General features: G+C 40.7%; 1 protein-coding gene across 5 annotated transcripts in view; it reads right to left on the reverse strand.

Annotated features, from left to right (window-relative positions):
* Window positions 1–1,205: 1,205 nt before the first annotated feature.
* Cep76 (centrosomal protein 76) overlaps window positions 1,206–25,947 on the reverse strand; it is a 33,254-nt gene continuing 8,512 nt past the window's right edge. For 4 of the 5 annotated variants that reach the window (XM_028856193.2, XM_037197187.1, XM_037197186.1 and 1 more), the window contains 7 exons: window positions 25,352–25,449; window positions 20,912–21,040; window positions 18,729–18,917; window positions 15,939–16,105; window positions 14,004–14,337; window positions 10,089–10,306; window positions 8,451–9,814 (listed from right to left, as the gene is read on the reverse strand). In XM_028856193.2, coding sequence (XP_028712026.1) covers window positions 9,676–9,814; window positions 10,089–10,306; window positions 14,004–14,337; window positions 15,939–16,105; window positions 18,729–18,917; window positions 20,912–21,040; window positions 25,352–25,449 — 1,274 coding nt within the window. In that variant the 3' untranslated portion in view covers window positions 8,451–9,675. Of the gene's footprint in view, window positions 1,430–8,450; window positions 9,815–10,088; window positions 10,307–14,003; window positions 14,338–15,938; window positions 16,106–18,728; window positions 18,918–20,911; window positions 21,041–25,351; window positions 25,450–25,947 lie in introns of those variants that run through there. The other variant, XM_037197185.1, reaches the window with a different exon arrangement.

A 25,947-nucleotide genomic window follows, 5' to 3' on the forward strand; every position in this document is an offset into this window, starting at 1 on the left:
GTGTTGGTTCCTGGACTTACAGACAGCTGTGAGCTGCCATGTGGGTGCTGGGTATTAAACCCAGGCCTTCTGAAAGAGCAGCCAGTACTCTTAACCACTGAGCCATCTCTCTAGTCCATAGAATTAGAATTTTATGTAACCCAGGCTGGCTTCTAATTCTCTGTGTAGCCACGGATAACTCTTGACTGTGTACCCATGCTTGATTTATGCAGGGTCAAACTCAGGGTTCCTGCATGCTAGGCAATAACGCTAACAACTTAGCTCTACCCACAATCCCCATGTTGAATATTTTTTTTAATTCTTTAAAAGCTGATTTGCAACCCTAGGATTGTTTTCATTTCCTCAGTAATAATTTTAAAATGTAAACATTTTGAAAGGGAAAAATACCATGAATCACTGGAAGGTTATACACAAAGAGAGGTTTGAGTTTGGTTTTGTTAAGTACAAATTCTGATATATAATATGAAGTAAATGCTCTGCCTTTTGTGAGCATACATGTAATTAAGTTGAAGCAAGATGACAGCTAGAACACTGACATTCCTTCTCAACCCAGAACAAGCAGGAGGAAATCCTTAAAATCACGTCCATATTCTAGTATGCATCTACTCAGGTTGTAGCTGAACAGTGGGCACTGTGTGTATGTGTGTATGGAGAGTTCCGGTATCTTGCGGTTTTGATGAGCCCCTCGTCCTCCATCACGACATTCGCTTTCCAGTGATGGCGAGCTGCTCAAGGGATGCCATGCTCCTTGTGGATCCCTGGAATCCTGTGCCATCGTAGGTAGCTTTCTGCTTCTTATTTTCCATTCCGTCTCAACAGGCTCAAATACCTTTATGTTTGGTATATTTCATTTGAGTTACTCTCACTGATTTTTTTTTTTTTTACTCTGTAATTCGGGTTTTTTTGTTTTGTTTTGTTTTTCTTTTTGTTTTTCAAGACAGGGTTTCTCTGTGTAGTTTTGGTGCTTGTCCTGGATCTCACTCTGTAGACCAGGCTAGCCTCGAACTCACAGAGATCCTCCTGGCTCTACCTCCTGAGTGCTGGGACTAAAGGCATGAGCCACCGCCACCTGACTGTAATTCGGGTTTCTAAAAGTGACTTTATATATTTAGAATGTCCAAACAATCCAAGTCAACATTTAAGATATCTTCAAAGTGTCAGGAGATTAGTAAAAGAAAATGGCATGGGTAACTCAGAATATAATCTTAAGTTTTCCTTGATTTTCTTATGTTTATTTTAAAAATAGGATCCTGGAGAGTTTTTCTTATATTTACTTATCATTTTTGTAGAATAATTGTACTTCATGCTTGATACTCTGGACGTGAGGCAGGCTGAGCTGCTCCGAGGCCTTTGGGGGGCACGTCTTATCTGTGCAGCCCAAGCTTATCTCAGATACTCCCAGACAAATGCTCCTAAGAGGCACATTCACCTAGAAAAGTACACCGAAAGGGGAAAAAAATAGAACAATGGGTTTTTTCCATGTTGTAACCTCAATTTCCAATGTCAATCATTATATTCCTTATATTGTAGTGACTTTTAATGCTTTCTTTCTCCAGTTATAAAAACCAAAGGGGAGTTATTATTATCACCGTCTTACAGGTGGATGATACAGTGGCAGGACAAATGTAGGGCTGGTAAGTGAGAGGGTGGGAGGGGAGTCCAGGCCTCCTGATCACTCTTCCCGGCTGCCAACACTCATCCCTCCTCCTATCAGGTCTAGGAGGAGACCATTATGACTGTTTAAAACCCTAGCTGAAATTCCCAAACGAGGCCATCCTCCTTGATTAGTTTTTGTAAATTAATTGGCGTTTAGGCTTCGTCACCTCCATCATCTCCCACAGTAATTGCTTTCCACCGGATTGACATGGGCCCATCCCTATAAAACAACTACAAGTCATCACGAGGGCTAACTTACAGTTTAAAACTGTTATCTTGGTTGGGCTGGAGAGACACCCCCGCAGTTAAGAGCACTTGTTGCTATTGCAGAGGACCTAAGTTTAATCCTCAGTAACTACACCTCTGGCCTCTACACACATGTACACATGCGCGTGCACCCAAATGTACATATACAGACACACAAAAAAATGCACATACACATACACAAATACAAGTACCAATCAAATGATTGAACTCTCTCCTATATATACTTTAGAAGATAAATGTAGCATTTAAATAATTTTTTTTGACACAGTCTCATTCTGTAGCTCAGACCTACCTGAAACCTAAGTAGCTCAAGGCAGCAACTCTTTCTCAACCTTTGGAGTGTTGTGATTACATGTATGAGCCACCACATCTGACTAAAGACATAGTCTCAAGCCTGGCATGGTGGTATGTACCTTTAATCCTAGGCAAAGGCAGGCAGATCTCTCTGAGTTCAAGGCCAGCCTGGTCTACACTGCTAGCTCCAGAACAGCCAGGACTACATATAGAAACCCTGACTTTAAAAAAAAAAAAAAAGGCATATTCTCAAAATAATTAATGCTGAAGATACTTTTTTATAAAGACCTGGGGCTGAGAAGATAACTCAGGAGTGTGTGTTTGTCACGTTACAGAACATTCACTTAACATAAAATAAAGGCATTAGTGAGGGAAAAAAGAAGAAAGGGGGTGAGGGAGGAAACAAGAAGTAGAGCATGGTGGTGCAAACAATCCCAGCACTAGAGAAACTGAGGCAGGAGGATCTCAAGTTTGAGAGCAATCTGGGCTGCATAGCAAGATTCTGTCTTGAAGAAAGGGATATCATAGTGGGGCTCACAAGATACAGGGACAGACGGGCCTGGCAGCGGAGACAAGCAAACGCAGGTAGGCCCGAGGAGGCAGCCCGAAGAGGTAGACAGGCCCAGTGGCAGCTGACAGGGACATACAGGCCCGGCGGTGGAGACAAGCAGACGCAGCTTGGAACAGGGACACCCCTAACCCCAACACCTGGGGAAGAAACTATACAATGGAACAAAGAAAGTATCTTCAACAAATGGTGCTGGCATAACTGGATGTCAATATGTAAAAGATTACAAATAGATCCATATCTGTCACCATGCACAAAACTCAAGTCCAAGTGGATCAAAGACCTAAACATAAATCCAGTTACACTAAACTTAATAGAAAAGAAAACAGGAAGCACTCTTGAACGCATGGGCACCGGAGACCATTTCCTAAATAAAACACCGACAGCACAGACCCTGAGCACAACCATTAATAAATGGGACCTCTCGAAACTGAGAAGCTTTTGCAGGGCAAAAGACACAGTCAATAAGACAAAAAGGCAGCCAACAGATTGGGAAAAGATCTTCACCAACCCCACATCTGACAGAGGATTGATCTCCACAATATATAAAGAACTCAAGAAACTAGACATCAAAGCACTGAACAGTCCAATTAAAAAAATGGGCTAAAGAGCTAAACAGAGAATTCACAAAACAAGAACTACAAATGGCTGAAAGACATTTAAAGAAATGCTCAACATCCTTAATCATCAGAGAAATGCAAATCAAAACGACTCTGAGATACCACCTTACACTGTCAGAATGGCTACGATCAAAAACACCAATGACAACCAATGTTGGAGAGGATGTGGAGCAAAGGGAACACTCCTCCACTGTTGGTGGGAATGTAAACTTGTACAACCACTGTGGAAATCAGTATGGCGGTTTCTCAGAAAATTAGGAATCGAACTACCTCAAGACCCAGCCATCCCACTCTTGGGCATATACCCAAAGAATGCTGATTCATACCATAAAGATACATGCTCAGCTATGTTCATAGCAGCACTATTTGTAATAGCCAGAACCTGGAAACAACCTAGATGCCCATCAACGGAAGAATGGATGAAAAAAATGTGGTACATATACACAATGTAGTACTACTCAGCAGAGAAAAACAATGAAAGCATGAAATTTGCAGGCAAATGGATGGAACTAGAAAAAATCATCCTGAGTGAGGTAACCCAAACCCAGAAAGACAGTTATGGTATGTACTCACTCATAGGTGGATTCTAGATATAAAATAAAGAACAATCAGACCACAAAAAAAAAAAAATGACTTAATTGGAGCTGGAGGAAAGGTTGACAACTTGAGTTTGATCCCTCGACCTCATGGGCTGGAAGGAAAGAACTGACTCTTATGAGTTATCCTCTGTACACATGCACAGGCCAAATGCAGGCTTTCTCACACAGACTAACTAAAGGAATGCCTAAAAGATGAGTTAATGTTTTGATTAAATGACATACTCCTGAGGATGAAAATGCAAATGCTAAGAAAGTTCTAAGTGAAAATTCTCCCTCTGTTCCAGCCACCTGGTTTTCATCCTTCTGGTAACAAAGAATCCTGTGTTCCCTTATAGGCATTATATTTACATACATACCACCTACTTAAAAAAAAAAAAAAAAAAAAAGATACAGGGACACCAACACTCCAAAACAAAACAGTAGGAAAGGAGGAACAAAAGAATAAAACGTGCTGGAGAGATGGCTCAGTGGTTAAGAGCCCTGGCTGCTCTTCCAGAGGTCCTGAGTTCAATTCCCAGCAACCACAGATGGCTCACAGCCATCTGCAATGAGATCTGGTGCCCTCTTCTGGCCTTTAAGGTATACATGCAGACAGAACACTGTATATATAAATCTTTAAAAAGAACAAAACAGGTATTGGAAAAAAATAAAAAGTAAAATGGAAGGCCTAAGTATAACTACATCAATAATAATGAATATATAATAATGAATGTGAATGTATTTTTCTTGAAGAGGTTATTGGGAATTCAATACATACTCTTCCACATGCTAAACATGTGTTCTACCACTGAACCCAAGTGTGAGTGTATTTAACAATCCCATCAGGACACACAGACTTTCAACTGGATTTTAAAAAAGATTCAGTTATATATCATCTGTTTAAGATACACTTTAGATTCAAAGACATGGATCAGTTGAAAGTTTAAGAATGGAAGAGGCTATGATCATGAAAAGCAACATTCCCCAATGTGTTCCACACTTTCCAAGTGACCCATTAGAACGCCAGCTGACTTTCTCTCCCCTACCTGCCCCACCCAATCAGCTTGCTTTAAAAAGAAAAAAATGTATACAGAATTCTGCCTGCATGTATGCTTGCACACTAGAAGAGGGAACCAGATTTCATTGAGATGGCTGTGAGCCACCATGTGGTTGCTGGGAACTGAACTCAGGACTTCTGGAAGAGCAGCCAGTGCTCTTAACCTCTGAGCCATCTTTCCAGCCCTCCCTTTTTTTTCCTAATATAAACTGAAAATCTGGTTCTAAAATTTACATGGAATTTCAAGGTACCCAGAATAACTTAAGTGATCTTAGAAAAAGAACAAGGTTGTGAATTCACTTTCCCAAGCACAGAACTCCACTATAAAGAAACGGTAATAAAAGTGTGTATTGCTAGGGGTGTGGTGCCGTTGGTAAAGTGCTTGCCTAGGGGGCACAAGGCTCTGGTTTGGTTTCCATGACTACATAGAACTGGGTGTGGGGGCACACATCTGTAACCCCAGGACTCAGAAGGCAGAGTCAGGAGGACCAAAAATTCGGTAACCCTCAGCTACCAGAGTGAATTTAATGGCTTATGTGAGACCCTGCCTCAAAAAGATAACTATCACAAACTGGGCATGATGGTACGTACACACCTGTAATCTTAGCACTTGGGACTGTAGCAAGTTCCAAGCCAGTCTGGTTTACTGAATGAATCCTAGGCCACATAAATGGGATTGTTTAAAAATAAAAAAAGTGTAGTACTGGCATAATAGGAAGAGAATTGTGACTCAAGAAAAACATGTACATTTATGGTCAAATAGTTTTCTTCAAGAAGACAAGACCAAGGTGGAAACTTTCTTTCTTCTTTTGGTTTTTCAAGACAGTTTCTTCGTGCAACAGTCCTGGCTATCCTGGAACTGCTTTGTAGCCCAGGCTGGCCTCAAACCCAGAGATCCACCTGCCTCTGCTTCCCGAGTGCTGGGATTAAAAGTGTGCACCACCACCGCCCGGCTAAGAGGAAAGTTTCTAAAACAAATAGTGCCATTGCACTACCCTCAACCTACACCTTATATGGTTCACTGAAAACTTAAATAAAGCTGAGAAGAGAATGTGTATCTGTGCAGCTACAGATTCAGCAACAGATTCTTCAGTCACAACTATGAACCACAAAAGGAAAAATAGATATATTGCTTTTTGTGAACATTAAAGTCTTTTGTACTTCCAAGGACACCCTCATCTAACCTGAGGGCATGCATGGACATGGTGCACATGCAGACAAGCAGGCACACATACATACATAAAAATAATTCTATAAACAAAAAGTCTATACATCATTTCGTTCAAACTCTTTGTTATGCCATAGGAAAATGGGTTTCAAATGTATTCATCATATGTCAACTATAAATCAAATATAATTATAAGAAATATACCAATAAAACCTCAGAAGAAAATACCAAAATTCCAATATTTAAAAGCATTTACAGCCAGGTGGTGGTGGTGCACTCCTTTAATCCCAGCATTGGGGAGGCAGAGCCAGGCTGATCTCCGTAAGTTTGAGGCCGGCCTGGTCTACAGAGTGAGATCCAAATCCAGGATAGCTACCAAAGCTACACAGAGAAACCCTGTCTCATAAAACAAACAACAAAACAAAAAATTTAAGATTTATTTTATGTATACAGTGCTCTATCTGCATATACACCTACATACCAGAAGAGGACATCAGATCCCTTCAAGGATGGCTGTGAGCCACCATGTTGTTGCTGGAAACTGAACTCAGGACCTTTGGAAGAGCTGTCGATGTTCTTAACCACTGAGCCATCTCTCCAGCCCCCAAGTTTAATTCTTAAAGATAAAACTTAAATACTGGATGTGGTGATAGACAACTATAATAAAGCAGTAGGGAGACTGAGGCAGGAGGATCGCCTAGAGTTTGAGACCAGCAATAGCTACATAAAAAGACTGTCTCAAAAGATCCAAAAGAGCTGGGCAGTGGTGGTGGAGCCAGAGGCAGGTGGATCTCTGTGAGTTCCAGGACAGCCAGGGCCACACACAGAAACTCTATCTTGAAAAATGAGAGAGAGAGAGAGAGAGAGAGAGAGAGAGAGAGAGAGAGAGAGAGCTACACACAGAAACTCTATCTTGAAAAATGAGAGAGAGAGACAGACAGACAGACAGACAGAGACCCAAAAGAACATACTGATGGTCAATATCACAAGATCTGGCACAGGCACACCTGTGAGGAATTTAAGAAGACCCACCCTGATGGAAGGTTGCACCGTCCCTAGGCTCGGATCCCTGTTTGACTGTGAAAAAACTCTTCATCAGCCGTTTCAAGATCTACAACCCTGACCCAGTGCAACCTCCAACTAGAGCCAAAACAAACCCTGCCTTCCTTGAGTCGCTTTCATCATGGAACTTTATCACAGGAACAGGAAAGGGAACTAAGACACAAGAATTTAGCACAAGAATTCAACTGATCAATGAATTAACTGCATAACCATCTTTTCCTCTCTTTTTTTAAATGCGCATTGGTGTTTTGCCTGCGGGTCTGCCTGCCTGCCTGTCTGTCTGTGTGAGGGTGTCAGCTCTCCTGGAACTGGAGTTACAGACAGTTGTGGGCTGCATGTGGGTGCTGGGAATTGAACACAGGTCCTCTGCAAGAGCAGTCAGTGCTCTTACCAGACTCTACTAAGTGTGTAACAAATTTATTTTAGAATTTATAGCAAAGCGTGCTGAAATACATGTATTAATATACAGGAAGGCAGAAGGTCCAACCTAATGATAAAAGAGCTTTGATCTCAACACATACAGCTTCTTTGTAAGTGCCTCACAGTTGGTCTCAAAAGTTGAAAATTACAAGCAATTTTCTGTTGATGGCTTTACGTGTAATTCCAGGTAACAGATTAAGTCTCTAAAGTGACTTTGTCAGTCTTCAAGAGATCAAAACCAAGAATAATATTTTTAGACAGCTAAAAAAAGTAAATTCATAAATACACACTTCACAATTGTTTTCTAAGTTTTAAGATATGTTGAGGTGAGTTCTTTTGTTTTTTGTTTTTGTTTTTCAAGGCAGAATTTCTCTGTATAGCTCTGGCTATCCTGGAACTGGCTCTATAGTCCAGGGTAGCCTCAAATTCACAGAAATCCGCCTGCCTCTGCCTCCCAAGTACTGGGATTAAAGATGTGCCATCACTGCCTGGCACAATATCTTTAGATTTTAATTTCAAAACGTAAGTTTTAGGCCAGTGATATGGCTCAGCAGGTAAAGGCACTTACTTGCTGCCAAGTCTGATGACCTGAGTTCAATCTCCAGCATGAAAGACAGTACCTTCTCCTGAAAGTTGTCCTGATTTCCACCTACTCTGTGACACATATCCACATGTACACATACACACACACACACACACACACACACACACACACACACACACACGAAGTCAATGTAAAAAAAAGTCAGACATCCAAAAATAAATAAATAAATAAAGTCATTTTATTGCAACAGTAGGTAATGAAAAGAATAAATAATGTGGATAGTGAACTAGCATACACTTATTTCTTAAGACAACCAACGGATAAAGCAACTAAACTAAGAAACTGCACACAGAGGCAGGCAATCTCTGAGTTCCAGGCCAGCCAGGGGTACAAAGTGAGATACTGTAGGTGTAGTTCAGTGGCAGTGTTTGCCTAGCATGCAGGAAGCCCTGGATTTCTAGTATCATAAAAACAAAACAACCTTCTGCACAGAAGAATGGACAGTCAAACTTAACACATTTATATCATTAGCTCCTTACAGAAAGTCAAATCACTTTAGTTTTTAATGCTTACCAAAACTTTTAAAACTTGCTCAATTTAAAAATAAGTGAGTATGAACTCATGTTTTTTCTCAATGGTCTCTTATGATTTTTTTTCATTGAGATTAGTCACATGTACGCTGATGTTTTTAACACAACAAAAAAATAAAGAACAACCTATATCGTAACAAGGAAGTATAATAAATATTTTCTAAAGTGCTCAATTCATTGTAATAATGTTCATAAATTATGTACACTCCCACAAACTCATGTGAGATTTGTTATTAATATTTTTTTTGAGACAGGTTCCCACTGTATAGCACTGACTGGGCTGGAACTTGCTATCTCATGCGATTAAAAGCCACCACACCTGGCCCTTCTTCCTATTCTTCCATCAAAGCCTTCATATACGTTTCTGGAAAGCCTTGAATACTCTAGTGTCATGAATAAACCACAAAATTATAGTTCAGCAAAATATATTTTCATCTATGTAATAAATAACCTATTATGAGATCAATTTCTTCTAATTTGTGTAAAATAATCTTTCATTTATGAAAAATAATGACCATTTTGATTTAACTACAGCTTAAACCACTAGACAAATCTCTTTACTTATTAATGTAAAGAAAAAAGGTCTTATATTCACAGTTAAACTACTGAGTCCCTCAAAACAAAGTACCATTTATTATTATACCCTTAATTTATACTAAATTCAATACAAACTTTTTTATCCTGAATTTTTAAGTACATACATGATTTTGTAAAACATTAGCAGTCAGATCTATACAAAACAATCACATCCAAAGTCAGAGGCTGAATTTAAATTAAGAAACCTTCACACAGCTAGTCAGTCATATACAATTCTAATAAAGCACAGGAGTAATTCTTAGGAAACGTTAGTCCTATAATACTGAGCGATATTTACAAGCAAACATGATCCAAACAGCACATGCAGATTCAGGGTAGGTAAACACTCGAACACGGACTGCCAGTCGCACCTGGTCTCCACGGCAACAGATTATTTCTTCACAAAAAGGAGACCTATGTAAAAAGAAAATGTATTGAAGGAGAAAGTCACTGACGAAGCTCCCACGTGTTCGTGTTGTCACTCCTAGCAATTATCAGAATAACTGGTTTTCTAGATTTTTTTGTTTGTTTGTTTGTTTTTTCAAGACAGGGTTTCTCTGTGTAGCTCTAGCTGCCCTGGAACTCACTCTGTAGACCAGGCTGGCCTTGAACTCAGAGATCCCCCTGCTTCTGCCTCCCGAGTACAGGGATTAAAGGTGTGCGCCCAGCTGAATCCATAATTCCTTACCGAAGACACGTGGCAAACGCACGCCTTGCATTCCTATACACGAAGTGTATTGGGAACCCTTTGAACGTGTGGCCATCAGGTACGGCCCTCCTTATGGCGTCCTGAAACTCCTCATTGCCGGCAGATATGCTTGTCGTCCGCTCAAATTCATAGGAAGCCAACGCTGGCGATAAGAGATAGGAGAGCTGGTCTTCCCAAACAGTGGTGAGGCCAAGGTCCTGTAGCAATTAGAAAAGTTAAATATATTGATATTTTCAAAAAACAATGAAATAAAAATGTACTTTCTGGGGCTGGAGAGATGGCTCAGAGGTTAAGAGCACTGACTGCTCTTCCAAAGGTCCTGAGTTCAATTCCCAGCACCCACATGCTGACTCACAACCATCTATAATGAGATCTGGCACCCTCTTCTGTACACATAATAAATAAATAAATCTTTAAAATCTACTGCTTTGTTTTGTGTTTTCCAAACAGTTTCTCTATGTAGCCCTGGCTTTGCAGGAACTCACTGTAGACCAGGCTGGCCTTGAACTCAGAGATCCGCCTGCCTATGTCTCCCGAGTGCTGGGTTAAAGGCGTGCGCCACCAGCACTGAGCTGTGCTTTTTGATCTTTGGCAATGTCTCTGAACGTGATCTTGATGGGCAAGGAATTTATAATCCTATTGCTTTAGCCTTTGAGTTCTAGGATTACAGACATCCCCAGCACTCCGTACAACTAGGTGTGAAAGCGCACACTTGTAATCCCAGCACGCAGGAGGCAGAGGCAGAAGGACCGAAGTCCAATCTCAGCTACACAGGACGTACGAGACCAGCCTAGGATAGGAGACCCTGTCCTCTCCCCTTGCCCCTCAAAAAGTTTAGTAAGACAATCTCCACCAACTCATCTGCAGAGGGGACAGCTTGGGCTACATAGTGAGTTCCAGGCCAGCCAGAGTTACAAAGTAAGATTCTGTCTCAAAACCACAAAAAAAAATAAAACATGTTAATTTCTTCCTTTTAATTATGCATCTTGTCTTTAACGTCCTTATGAAAGAACTCTACATGGCTAATAAACAAGACATCTGATCCTATTATTAAAGGAATGCAAATTAAAGCTAGAATGAGGATAAAGTTTTACAACAACCCATGTGGAAGAAAATAAACAGGACAGGGCTAGAGAGATCACTTAGTAGTAGGATCTGTAGCTCTTGTAGAAGACCAAATTTCAATTCCTAGAACTCACATGGCAATTTACAACCACCTGTTAACTCCAGTTCCAGGGAATCTGATGCCCTCTTTTGACCTCTGCAGGCATAACGCACACATCTGGTATACATACATAGACACATACATGCAGGCCAAAACACTTTCACATAAAATAAAATATATAATAAATCTTAAACAACAAACAAACAATCAGAAACAAGCCTGGGAGTGAGGACAAAAGGAAATTAATCAAACTGTTTTATATGGATCAATTATCTGAATAAACCTTTCATAAAGAGGAAATCCAACCAGTCTGACTGTAGAATGTGAACAAATCTGTAATTCTTCAATCTAGGAGGAAGTAATAACTTCAGAAGGTTCAGCAGCCTTGGAAATCCTTAAGAAACATTTATTTTTATTATGTGTATGTGCATGTGTCTGTGTGTTCCACATGTATATGGGGACCTGAAGATTGTTTCAGATGGAGTTACAGGCTGTGAGCTAACAGACATGGGTGCTAGGATCTGAACATGAGTCCTCTGGAACAGCAAGAAGTGTTCTTAGCCACTAACCTACCTTTCCAGGCCAGATTTAGCCATTTTCACATCCCACAACTATGTCCCATGACTTCCATCACTATTATCTTCATAAGGGCAAGGATAGGCTAATGAGTGACTACTGGTATTGAACACACTTAAGAAAGAAAGTTGGTGTTGGTGTGGCCCCGGAGTTTGGTTTATGTCTTTCCTCAGGACAATGAGGTTCCTCTTTGCATTCCTGAGCACTGAACGTACCCTGTGGCTGCTGCTGAAGCCCAACATGACAAAGACCTAATGGGTCATCATGAAAAAAATCTACCCTTCTGATGCCAATGGAGATTGAGAGCCAAATATGGCCAGCTTTGGCAAGCATTAATGTAAGCCTAGGAACTGTAGCCATGAGATTGGATTCTCCAGAAGAGCTGCCAGCTAAAGTCATGCTTGGATCAAGAAAAATGGGCCTTGGCGGTTCGTGTTCCTGGAGTTGTATCCATGCCAGTGGATGTCCACACAATCCAGAAGAGAATTTGACATTGCTGCTGCCGCTGTTGCTGTTATAACAATGGCGCACAACGCTGCTACTGTATCTGGGATTACCATTTCATAATTGCTTACTACAGCTAGCACAGTGGAGACCCTGGCAACAAAAGTAGCTACTACAGTTAGTTAATCTTTCATTCTATTGGGCATGATAAATTTAATTCAGTAGTTATATACATCTTGATTGGCTTTGAAAATTATAAATTTATAAACTCAAGTTCCAGTTGCTTTTGGGATACTATCTTACAAGGACTCCAATGTACAGTATGGCTCGTTATGGAAGGGAATGGTTCAGTTGCTTTTAGCCTACTGTCTATGGGTGTAGGCTAAAAGCGAGATAGGACCTCTGTTGGTCTTTTCTGTATCGAACACACAGATTGCAAGCCGTGCCACTTTGAGATCTTTGGCAGCAATTAACCATGCAGCTCACACATGATTGAGCCAGTATAATGAGTTTTCAGAGACAGGTAATGCCTGGGGGGCACTCACCAACCTAAGACAGAGCACCTGTTTGGCCTGGGCACTCGTCTCCATGACAGGTAAGATGACCTGCTGACGTCCCACGCAACCCAAATCAGAAGCTCATTTTTTTTTTTTTTTTTTTTTTTTTTTTTTTATGCACAGAGGATCTCTTCAGATGTTTTGACCATTTCTATTGACTAGACCTCTGAGCGTCATGTCTTACCTCTGAATCTCTCAGCAGAAGCTCATTTTTTAATAAAAGAGGGACCTGCAGGGCCCTGGCCCCTGTTTTGGGTAACTGTTGCCTTGCTTGTGGACCTTGACCTTGATATCCTCCCAATGCTAATCCCCTGCCAGGTTCCACTCTCCTGAATGCTTAAGGGAAGTTCCTTGTCTGTGTATCCTGAATAATGGGCGTTAACAGCTTAGATGCAAGATTGTAAAACATCAGTAGTGAACTTCTGCCCTCTGGGGTCCTCCCATTATACTGGAAGCCTGTATTTTAGACCTCTTACCTCCTTCAAGAAATGACATTCGACATTTAAAATTAAATATATATATTTTATATTATATATACAAAATTAAAAATATTATATATTTATATGTGTATATGTACATTATATATATGAGTATATTATATATAATATATTTTATTATATATATATAAAATTGAATGAATACTGAGAATGTAATCTATGAATACCACAGATGTGATTAATATTATGAGTGTAATTTAAAAAAAAAAAAAAAAAAAGAAAGTTGAGGCTGGATAGAGGGCTCAGTGGTTAAGAGCTCTTGTTGCTCTTGCAGAAAAGCTAGGTCCAATACACAGTACCGACATGGCAGCTTGTAATTGTAATTGTCTGTAATTCCAGTCCCAAGGGATCCAGAGCCCGCTTCTGCCTTTCATGGGCACCAGGCATACAAGTGGCACATACATATACCTACAAGCAAAATACTCATACACATAAAATAATAACTCTAACCAGTTATGATGGTGCACATGTTTAATCCCAGCACTAGGGAGAGGCAGGTGGATCTCTTTGAGTTCCAGAACAGCCAGAGCTGTTACACAAAGAAACTTTGTCTCAAAAAACCAAAAATAAAATAATTCTAAAAGAAAAATTAGAAAAAAAAAAAAAATGAAACACAACCAAAGGAAGTATGAAGCTACAACTATTTGTTAGTTACCTTTCTGTGTTCCGACACTAGGAGCCGCAGCTGCATTTCGATTTCATTGCTTGTGACTGAGGCATCAATCGTGGATGCACACAGAGGTGGGAAGGGAGGGAGGGACGTGGTAGCACCTGGAGCACACACAGACTTAATTGCTTCTTCACTCATGGGTTTCCACTTGGATTCATCATTCAAATCAAATATGCAAGTTTCTACTGCATCTGAGGGTTGACAGTTTCCCAGGAACATCTGATGGTTGAAAACACAACCAATTGTTCGGTAGGGGTACAATGGTTTGGGCTGTTCAGCAAGTGGAGGACCTTCAGGATTAGTAGGCTTGTGGATGTACCTAAAAGACACCATGATTTTATACAATGAGAATTGTAAAATTATAAAGGCAGTTATCCTACAAAGCTGTAATTGCTTGCCAGGACTCAAGTTTGGCCTTTGATTTTACTTTCTGAATCTTCACAATCTCATTACTCTGTGTGTTTACTCACTCGCTCACACTTGTGCATGGGAAGCTGATACTGCACCGCTGTCTCTATAGCGATCCACTTTTTTTTTTTTTTTTTTTTTTCGAGACAGGGTTTCTCTGTGTAGCTTTGCACCTTTCCTGGATCTCGCTTTGTAGATCAGCTGCTCGAACTCACAAATCGCTGCTTGCCTCAAGTGCTGGATTAAAGGCGTGGCACACCGCCGTGCGCCATCAGTGCGATCCACTTTTTAAAAGATGGGGTCTTTCCCTGAACCCAGAGCTCACAGTTCTGAATAGATTAGATGGTCACTGAATCTCCAGGATTCTCCTGTCTCCCCACTCACAGCTCCGGGGCTTCTAGCACATGCCCACACTAGGCTTTTGCATGAGTTCTGAAGATCTGAACTCACACTCGCTTAGCAAGCACTCCACTGAACTATGTCCCAGCCAATTAACTCTGCCTTATCTACATAATACACCTTATAAAAAAAAAAAATACTGATCGGAGTTATAGAAACCCTGGTCTACAGAGTGAGTTCTACAATAGCAAAGGTTACACAGAGAAACCCTATCTCAAAAAAACAAAAACCAACTTTACACTTTCTTTTTAAACAATAGAAAATATTCTAAGTTGGGCGGTGGTGGTGGTGGTGGTGGTGGTGGTGGTGGTGGTGACAAGCAGCGGCGGAAGTGGACCACACCTTTAATCCCAAACTTGGAAGGCAGATTTCTATGAGTTCAAGGCCAATCTAGTCTACACAAAGCAAGTTCCAGGACAGCCAAGGCTATACAGAGAAACTGTCTCAAAAATTTTTTTAGAAATTAAAAAAAAAAGAAAGAAGAAAGGTTCTATGCCTATAGTGAAGATCAAGAAAGTTTATCCCAGAGAGCATTATAATTAAAATAATTTAACTGTATATTATTAATATATATATTAAAATATATATATATATTATGTATGACTACCTAAAAAATTTATATATACACAATACTATAATATCATGACAGTAAAGAATATTTTAGAAGTGCATAGTATTTTCTTAAAGGTCATTTAGTTAGCTACCTTAAGTAAGAAAGCCTACAATAAATAAAATTATAAACACGTACTTTTGAGGACCATCCTAACAAACAAAACTTCTGTAATTTCAAGATGGCTCAGTGGATAAAGATGCTTGCTGACAAGCTTCCTGACCTCCTGACCTGAGTTTTAGCTTCAGGATCCACATGGTGGAAGAAATCAGTTCTGCAAGTTGTCCTCTGACCCCCAGTACACTAAGTAAATAAACAAATAGATGCAAGGCCTTGTGTTTGATCCCCAGCCCAATTATACCTATCGTCATGTATGATGTCCATGTGTGAGCACACACATGCTATGGCAACCCAAGTGGAGTCAGTCAGAGGACAACCGTTTGGACTCAACTCACTGGCCCTAGACCTGCATTTTACTATCCTTGTAAACGTAGTTGACTAACCTGTGCCCTGTTAAACTCTCCCAAAACGTGATGGTCCCGTCAGTCCCACAAGTCATAACCCATGCGTGAGGTGCCCCCTTTGCCTTGGTCCCGACACAGACAAAAGCCTCCAGTCCGTATCCAAGAAGAAGGCTGCACAGCAGGTTAGCATGGTCTTCACAGTCACCCTGAAGGCAAGTCAAGGAAGGTTAGTAGGTATTCACAGCTCCATTAAACATCGAAACAAAAACTACAATAAAAGGTTCAAGTTCAACCACTAGTCCAGCGTTAATCTAAAACAAGGAGAACATATGCTACTTGAAAGGGCTCTAAATTACAAGGAACATTGACATAAGCACAGTGGGCCATCTAATCCCAGTCTGGATCTTAGCTGCTGTGTATCTAGTTCATTAGAATTTCTGTTGCTACTGGATTTAGGGCCAACAATGAATTTTCACATATACATTATATTTATCTGTTTGTTTTGCTTTGATTCTTTTGTTTTTCAAGACAGGGTCTCTCTACATAGCCCTGGATGTACTAGAATTCACTATGTAGATCATGTTGGCTTTGAACTCACAGCAATCCACCTTCCTCAGCCTCCCAAGTGCTGGGATTAAAGGCATGAGCCAACACTACCTGGCTTTATAAGTTGGATTTTAATTCTATTTGATAACTTTCATAAAACACATTTTATGACAAGAATAATTAGTTTGGGTTAGTAATCATAAGACCACAGTGGCAGGCACAGAATTTACCAACCCTAAGGTATAACTTAGTCAAACTTTTGTTAATTGCTTAATTTTTATGACTGCTGGGTCCCATGGAGACCTAGGAAGGGTGTCTTGAGCTATCTGGTATGTACTTGATACCTGCTCCTTTGAATTATGTGAATTTTAACAGATTGACACTGGTTTAGGGAGTATTGCCTCATTAAATCTGCTTTGAAATAGTTACAAAGCTGGGACCAACCCTTTTGTGTTTATGGGATCCTTCTAAGCATTTTCAGTACTCTGCTTTAGTTATTAAGCTACATGAACTGAGTAAACATTAGTATATAAAATTCACTTGAGAGTTTTCATAAAGTTTAAGTATTTTTGGTTGTGAGCCTAGCCTTTAATGGCTGAGCTATCCCTCCAGCCCAAGTTTAAGTTTTTTATGAGTTGAAACTAAATTCTCTTTTTAGGGGGAAGAATACATACTAAAATAAGCCCTAAATTTGGAAACCTTTAGAAATAAGGTGGGTAGAAAGCATTCACTGGCTGAATTTCTCGTTTTGTTGTTTGGCAATAAGGCACATAACTTTATTCCAAGCACTCAGGGACAGAGGCAGGTGGATTTCTGTGAGTTTGAGACCAGCCTGGTCTACAGAGCAAGTTCCAGGCCAGCCAGGACTACACAGAGAGACCCTGTATCAAAAACACCACAAAACAAACAAAAAGAAAAACAAGAACTAACCTTTCCAACGGACAAATCAACCTCCACTCAATGAGCTGTCCTTTGTGACTGTGCCCTCTATCTACACAACCATGAACAAAACTACTACAGACAGCACAGGTGGAAGAAGCCTGTCTTTTCCAGTTGCACCGACAGTAAATGTTAAAGCACTCTTACTTATTTGCTCATACTAGCAACAGTTTTAGAGGAGATTAAGAATCATCCCATAATCCAAGTTAAATTTTAGTATACATACTAAAATAAGCCCTAAATTTGGAAACCTTTAGAAATAAGGTGGGTAGAAAGCATTCACTGGCTGAGTTTCTCGTTTTGTTCAAAGTTTAGTATCAGGAGCTAGAGAGATGGCTCAGCAGTTAAGAGCACTGGCTGCTATTCAGAGGACCTGGGGTTGCCCAGCACCCACAAGGTGACTCAATCCTCTCTAACGCCAGTTCCCGGGGATTTGATGCCCTCTTCTGGCCTCTGTAAGTACTGCATACATGTCATGCACAGAAAAACATGCACTCAAAACATCAATACACATAAAATAAAAATACATAGTTTTCTTGTAAAGTTTAATATCAAATTTATACAAGTTACTAAATACAATTCTGTTTAAAACTGAAGAAAAATGCAAACCACTAAATCCAAGAATTTTTTTCATAGTTATTCTGTTTATAGGTTTTGTTTTGTTTTTTGGAGACAGGGTTTCTGTGTGTAGCCCTGGCTGTCCTGGAACTCACTCTGTAGACTAGGCTGGCCTCGAACTCAGAGATCTGCCCGCTTCTGCCTCCCAAGTATTAAAAGGAGGGATTAAAGGCCTGCACCACTAGCCCCCAGCTAAGATTTTTGTTCTTTTTTTGAGATACAGTCTCACTATGTAATCTTGATTTGACCTGGGGCTTGCTATGTACACTAGGCTGGCCTCATAGTCAGAGAACAACCTGCCTCTTCCTTTGCACACCACTACCTTCAGATGTTCTGTTCTTGAGACAAGATCTCCCTATATAGCACAGGCTGGCCTGGAGCTTCCTGTTGTCCAGACTGGCCTTGAACCCAAGATCTTTTGCCCCAGCCTCCCAAGTGCTGGAATTACAGGCATGAGCCAACACATTTAACTCAATGACTTTGTTTCTGACAAGTAGGTATGAGTCTCTATCATAAAGGAACAAACAACATTCTATTAAATCAGAAATTCCATACAAAAATAAAGATGGTAAGTTTTAAGTGCTGATTGTAAATGTCACAGATAATAGAGGTAAGATTTGACTTGTCCAAGTTGATAATATGTACATATTCAAGGAAACTCTGTACGCTATAAATTAAGAATACTTATGGTAACGAGTATCACTATTTGTTATGTGTGTACGATACCTTGTTTCGACAGAGGAAAGCCAGCAGAGTGCACCACTGCTCCTGCTTGCCACCTCCTCCGATGACAGGGGCCCGTTCGTAACCAAGGACATTAACAAACCGCGCTGCTTGCCTCGGAGTATCCAGAAGCCGTCCAGCTCGAAGTGGTTTAACATAGGAACAGACGGGTCTATTTATCCCGTTCTCATCCTGGAGGAAGAAGGGGGAAACATGAGCTGCAACACCAACTAAATCATCCCAAGTGTCACATCTTCCTATTATCCTGTAGATAATTCTGGACACCATTTATTGAGTGTATACCTTGTATCTAGCACGAGGCTACTAATGGTTGACTAACATCTTTTACAATTGTTATAAAGTCTACTTTATTCTCATTTCATAAGTGAGACAAACTATAGCTATTATACAGTGGAGCCAGGATTATGTTTTGTTTTCTTTTTAAAGACAAGGGTTTCTCTGTGTAGCCCTGGCTGTCCTGGAACTCACTCTGTAGACCAGGCGGGTCTCGAACTCAGAGATGTCCTGCCTCTGCCTCCTGAGTGCTGGATCAAAGGTGTGTGCTGGAACCAGGATTTTAAAGCCTAAGCTGTCTGATGTCAAAGCCTGTAGTAGTTAAGAACTGCTCTGAAAAGGGTCAGCAGATAGATGAAGGAAGGGAAGGACATCTAAATCTAAGCTGAAATAATCCTTTGTATTACCACACAGAACTTTATATCCAGACAAAATATTTGACTGTTAACCTTACATTTTTCTTAATATTTTGATTATTTACACAGTCAAGTAAAGGAGCCACTGGTGATTAAAACTTTGGAGATGATGCAAAATGCTCTGATGGAATAAAATCTAACTCAGGCAATAGAAACACTACTGCTCAATTTTTAGAACCACTAATGTATTTCTACACAGCACTTCTCCAATACAATCCCATACCTTAGCATGGATAACACCATATAAAGTTAGAAGCAATTTCTCTCCTTCTCAACAATGCTAATTTAGGACTTTTTTTGTTTTTTGGTGTTTTTTTTTTGTTTTTCAAGACAGGGTTTCTGTGTAGTTTGGTGCCTGTCCTGGAACTCACTCTGTAGACCAGGTTGGCCTTGAATTCACAGATCCACCTGGCTCTGCCTCCCGAGTGCTGGGATTAAAGGCTTGTGCCACCACCACCCAGCTGCTAATTTAGGACTCTTATTCCCAAGCTCCCTATTTAGAAATGAGGCCATTTGTGGTTTGTCCGAATGATTAGGGAGTGCAGGATATACATATGAATGCATACATCTGAGACACTCAAGTCAAAATAATCTAACACTGTACAGGAGCTCAACGTGTATAAACTACTTGATCTATTCCTCAGAAGCTATACTTATATATGAAGTAGAAACTACCTTAAATTTTAATCTCTAGACTAGTAATATGTAGCATGTAATATTTCTTGACACTGGGTAGCCACAGCTTCAGCGTGTCACCTGATTGCAAGGTAAACAACTGATATCCCTTAGTGTATTATGTTGCTAAGCCACAACAGGGCAGGTCAGCTGTATTAACAGCACTTTCAACCTAACAACATGTTCACAAACATGAAACGGCACCGTGAGTCAAGGTACATCTAGGTGAAATTATGCAGTTAAACATCCCTGGTCTTTGGCTTAGAAATATTGGTTATACACAATTAATGCATTGAGGATTGCTTTAAAAACAGTTCATGTATTATTTTTACTACTGTGTATATGATGCCCCAATGCAGGTGTGAAGGTCAGAGAACAACTCTGTGGAGCTGGTTCTTCCTTCTACCTTTATATGAGTTCCAAGGACTGAACTCAGGTCGCCAGCTTGCACAGCAAACGCTTTCCTCACTGTGCCATCCCAATGGCACTTACTACTGTTTTTTGCTTTGTTCTGTAAACAAAACTAACGCAATGTATGTCCAGAGCCCCTGTTCTGTACAGAGTTCAATTTGAACAAGCTATAACGTATCCAAATGTTTAACCAATTTTAAGTATCATAAAAAAGAAATATTCCAAGTTAATAAAGATTGTATTATGCCATTGACCTAGCGAATAAAAGAGAACTACTTTAGAAATAAACATTCATTTGGGTTATGAAAATATTTTTTCTGTGCAAATTAAATATTTACAGCACTGCATCTCAAATACAGGGATGAAACTTTTCCAATATGATTTACAAACCTGTGCAAAAATCTTTACCAGCCGTGAGTTGTGTGAGGGTCGAATTTGCAAATACTCTCTCCACCACTGCTTAGCATAGACCAGAAATAATCGTTCTTTCTCTGCAGTTTTCTGACGTTCCAAGGCAAGCTTGAAATAAAAAAAATTCAATTTCCTAAAATTACTGGAACAATCTATTGTTCTCCATCCCTGCTACCATGTCAACTTGACCTAACACTGACTTATTTGCAAACTCGACATTTCCCGGATTTTATAACCACATCAATAATCCACGTGACCTTTCCCTGCACACAACGAAGTTTTTAAATAATAAAACAGATCAATCACCTACCATACTGAAAACTACCTGCCTGAGTTTATTCTCACTCTGGCCCTGCCTCGTTTTCTCTCGCTCCCATCCACACAAGCCTTTTCTTTAAGCCTTTAGCTCCCACTACCGGAACATACAGGCCCAATTTTGGAATTAATACTACTAATGTTCTTGCAGTTCAGACAGCTCCCTACCCTAGACATCTGACCTCAATTGGCCTCCCAGTAACCATTTTATCACACATCACCCTGTAGTAAGTTTTCCATTAACACCTTCTGTTTCTGGCATTTTGTTTACTGTCTCCAGACTCCTAAAAATAAGCTGCTGTAAGCCAGGCGTGGAAGCACATGCTTTTAATTCTAGCACTCAGGAGGCAGAGGCAGGAAGGGCTCTGTGAATTCAAGGCCAACCTGGTCTACATAGTAAGTTCCAGGCCAGCCACAGCGACATAAAAGAGAGACCCTGTCTTTAAAAAAATAGTGCTACCTGTGCACTGTTATGTCCCCAGCACATGGCACCTGGTCTCCTCCCACCCCTTTTTTTCCCTCAAACTTACATGTTTGTGTAGGTGTGTGGATGCAAGTGCCCACAAAGGCCAAGAGTGACTGGATCCCCTGGAGTTAGAGTTGCAGGCAGTTTTTAGCATCTATTTAAGACTAGTAAGCATTCCTGACGAAATTTTAAGAATAAGACCAGTGAGGTGGCTCAGCGTGTTAAAGGGGCTTGTCACGTAAGCCTGCTGACCCAAGTCTGATCCCCAGGATGCATCTAAAGGTAGGAGAGTTAACTCCACAAAGTAGTCCTCTGGCCTCCATACAAGCACCATGGCACATGTGCCCCCAGCCCCCATTTAGTGCACACACAATAATACATAAAATTTAAAAAATGTTTACAGGGCTGGAGAGATGGCTCAGCCGTTAAAGGCTAGGCTCACAACCAAAAATATAAAAAAATGTTTACAAAGAATGTGATTTTTAAAAGGAAGTCTGGAAATTAGACATTTCATATGTGTATTTGTGTGTGAATATATGTGTATGTGTACATATGTATATATACATATATACATACACACATGTATGAAACAGAATAAGCTATCACTAAAATGACTGTTACCACAGAAAAATAACAAAATATAAAACGTCAAGGTCTGGAGAGATGGCTCAGTGGTTAAGAGCACTGGCTGCTCTTCCAGAGGACCTGGGTTTCATTCCTAGCACCCACATTGGGTGGCTCACAGCCACCTTTAACTTCAACTTGAGGGCTATAACCTTCTCATCTAGATTCTTCGGGCATCCACACAACATGCATGCACATACATCAACATAGACACACACATATAAAGAAAATAAATATCTAAAAGCAAATAAGAACATAAAACAATGTTAGCTTTAAAAAGAACCTGGCTGGGCGGTGCTGGCACACGCCTTTAACCCCAGCACTCGAGGGAGGCAAAGCCAGGCGGATCTCTGTGAGTTCAAGGCCAGCCTGGTCTACAGAGCAAGATCCAGGACAGGCATCAAAACTACACAGAGAAACCCTGTCTCGGAAAAAAAGAGAACCTGGCATGTGTAGTGGCACAGGCCTTGAATTCTAGCACATGGGAAGCCGAAGCAGGTGGATCTCTGTGAGGTTCAGGCAGGCCAAGGCTACAGGGTGAGAGCCTGTGTCCAAAAAATGGAGAACCCATGGGTCTGGGGATGACACTCAGTGGTATTAGATGTACATAATTCAATTCCCAACTCAAAACAACAAACTTTGAACTCAGGCACTCTTGTCTCAAAACAACAACAAAACCCCAACAAAATAAATTGTAATTAAAATAATTATTGGGGCAGTGGTGGCATACACCTTTAATCCCAGCACTTGAGAGGCAGAGAAAGGGTGATGGATCTATGAGTTCAAGACCAGCCTAGTCTACAGAGTGAGTTCCAGGACAGCTAGGGCTACACAGAGAAACCTTGTCTTAAATTTAAAAAAAAAAAAAAAAATCAAATAATCTGTTTATATATCATATGGCTTTATAAATAACATATACATACACATACACAAAAATAAATAAATTCCAACTCAAGGGACTGAGAAGTCTGGTGACCTCACAAAACACAAGTAGTCACTGCTGAGACCCGGCAGTATGGTTAGGAGAGTACAGGGGCCGAGCAGCCGAGTCTCAGGCCAGCGTATGAATGCCTGTCCGACGGATCTCTGAGAGGGGCAAGGTCCGTGGAGGCAAAGACCAGTGGACTTTGGGGCAGCGCAGGACACTGCTGGATTCACAGGCTTGCAGGCTCTTTCTCTTTCATTATGCTGCTGATTTTTTTTTGTTTTTCTAGACAGGGTTTCTCTGTGTAGCTTTGCGCCTTTCCTGGAACTTACTTGGTAGCCCAGGCTGGCCTTGAACTCACAGAGATCCGCCTGGCTCTGTCTCCTGAGTGCTGGGATTAAAGGCGTGCGCCACCACCGCCCGGCTGCTGTTGATTCTTTTGGTGGTTTTTAGTTTCACTTTGTCAGTCACACCTGTGACAGCTGTAATTTTCCCTGGAAACTCTGTTTTCTCAAATGTTTCCCCTAAGATTCGGCAGGAGGCTAATGCTTCTCAAATTTCTTATCTGGAATTAATAACTGCAATTCCTAACCCTGAGAACTTTTCTGACTCCATATAGGAAAAAATGCAATGCAAAGTGTGGGATGGATAGATCACCTTAACCATCCACTAGAGCTTATATTGGTGGAAGAAGAATGGTATGGTGGAATGGGAAGAGCACCTTATCAAAGTCTGCCTTTTACAGAGAGACTGAGACAAGTAGGACCCTAAGGAACAATATAAAAGCACGTCCTTTTTATTTTTTCCTGAGACAAGGTTTATCTGTGTAGCCTTGGCTGTCCAGGAACTTGCTCTGTAGATCAGGCTAGACTCGAACTCAGAGATCCAACTGTCTCTGCTTCCTGAGTGCTGGGATTAAAGGTGTGTGCCACCACAGACCAGCATAAAGGTATATCTTACAGATATGAAAACATTTTTCCGGTTCAAATATTGTTGTCCTTAGAGCAATGTACCACCTATGGCTACAACCTTTTAACTTTTTAATGCAAGCAGCTGCCAGCTGGCCTAAGTGCTGCAAGAGCAGGATGTGCCTAGCTCGGTATTTAGCTAAGCCTGCAAAAGTGCTGAACTCCAAGTCTAGACCGAAGTTATTATGTAGGGGATGGGAAATGTGTTTAGGGAAGCATAAAGGGGAACAAATGGGGGGCTTTTAGGATGACTACGATGTAATTCTTAGAAGTCAAAACCAGAAACTAATAATAGAACTCTATGTAAGCCTGGTAGAACAAGCTCCGCCAAAGGATAAATAAAGATGGCTCAAGCTATTCGGGGCCACTTGTGTGAAATCCATCTGGGGCTCAGGACCTGAACTCGAGCCGAGGCTGGACCCCAGCAGGAGAGAAAGCCTCCCCAAGCATTCTACAGAGGATTACACCAAGACCAAGTTCTCAGTAAATGTCTATGAAATGAAGATGGCTCCGCAGGCCAAGGTGTCTGTCTACCCCCACAGTCTAAGGACCTGAGCTGGATCCCCGGGACCTGCATGGTGCAACGGCAGCGTCCACTCCTGAAAGTCACACAGCAGCACAGCCCCACCCTGAATGCACACAAACACATGCAAATGCAATGAAGCTTTCTTAGATACCAACCGACCCATGATGTACTCCATACCCCTTCAACTGTGTGACTCTTTCCCGGTCACACTTCTGGTCCTGGAGTTTGATCAGACCCGGGGCCTGGTACATGCTTAGCAAGCACTACCACTGAGCAGCATCGCCAGGCCCAGCCTTTTCTTTCCTTCTTTTTCGAGACAGGGTTTCTCTGTGTAGCTTTGGTGCCTGTCCTGGATCTCACGCTGAAGACCAGGCTGGCCTCGAACTCACAGAGATCCGCCTGGCTCTGCCTCCTCCCGAGTGCTGGGATTAAAGCCCGGCAGCCCCAGCTCTCTAGTTCTTCTCCTATCCCTCTGGTTAATTTTATAGGACACATCTGAACAGGAATGTTATTTTTTTTCTAAACAGAAAATACTTTCTGGGGTAAATACTTCCTACAACTAAAGCAAATGTACAAAGGAGAGAAACTGGCTTACCTGTGTGTTCACTACTTCTTGAGATAGTGTTTGGTTCAGTGGTGGGTACATCTCAAGTTTTATGTTTAAAATTCCCACAGAAACCTTTGATTCTGTGCCTATAAATACAAATAAATAGTTAAAATTCTACTTAAACTATTTAAAACATGGGACTTTCAGGACTATGTGTATTTTGTCAACCAGAGTATAACCAAAATACTTTAGGAGTAAGGTGCTTTATCACCTATGTAGAATGATAATACTCAACATTACATTTAATATTCATATTTAAAATGATTCAAAGTTTTAAAATGAACCAAATTTAAAAAAATTTTTTTTTTTACTAAAGCACATACTTAATTATACATTAAATATATTTTTAGCTTTCTAAAAAAAATTTAAGGAACTTTTCTGACCTCATGGATTTGGAATTCTTAAATTTATATTTTTTTCATATTTTTGGAATTTGTTAATGCTTTTTTTTTTATTTATTTAACTTTATTTTATGTGCACTGGTGTGAAGATATCAGATCCCCTGGATTGGAGATACAGACAGTTGTAAGATGCCATGTGGGTGCTGGGAATTGAATCCACGTCCTCTGGAAGAACTGCCAGTG

The sequence above is a fragment of the Peromyscus leucopus genome, chromosome 19 (assembly GCF_004664715.2).
Source record: "Peromyscus leucopus breed LL Stock chromosome 19, UCI_PerLeu_2.1, whole genome shotgun sequence".
Lineage (NCBI taxonomy): Eukaryota > Metazoa > Chordata > Mammalia > Rodentia > Cricetidae > Peromyscus > Peromyscus leucopus.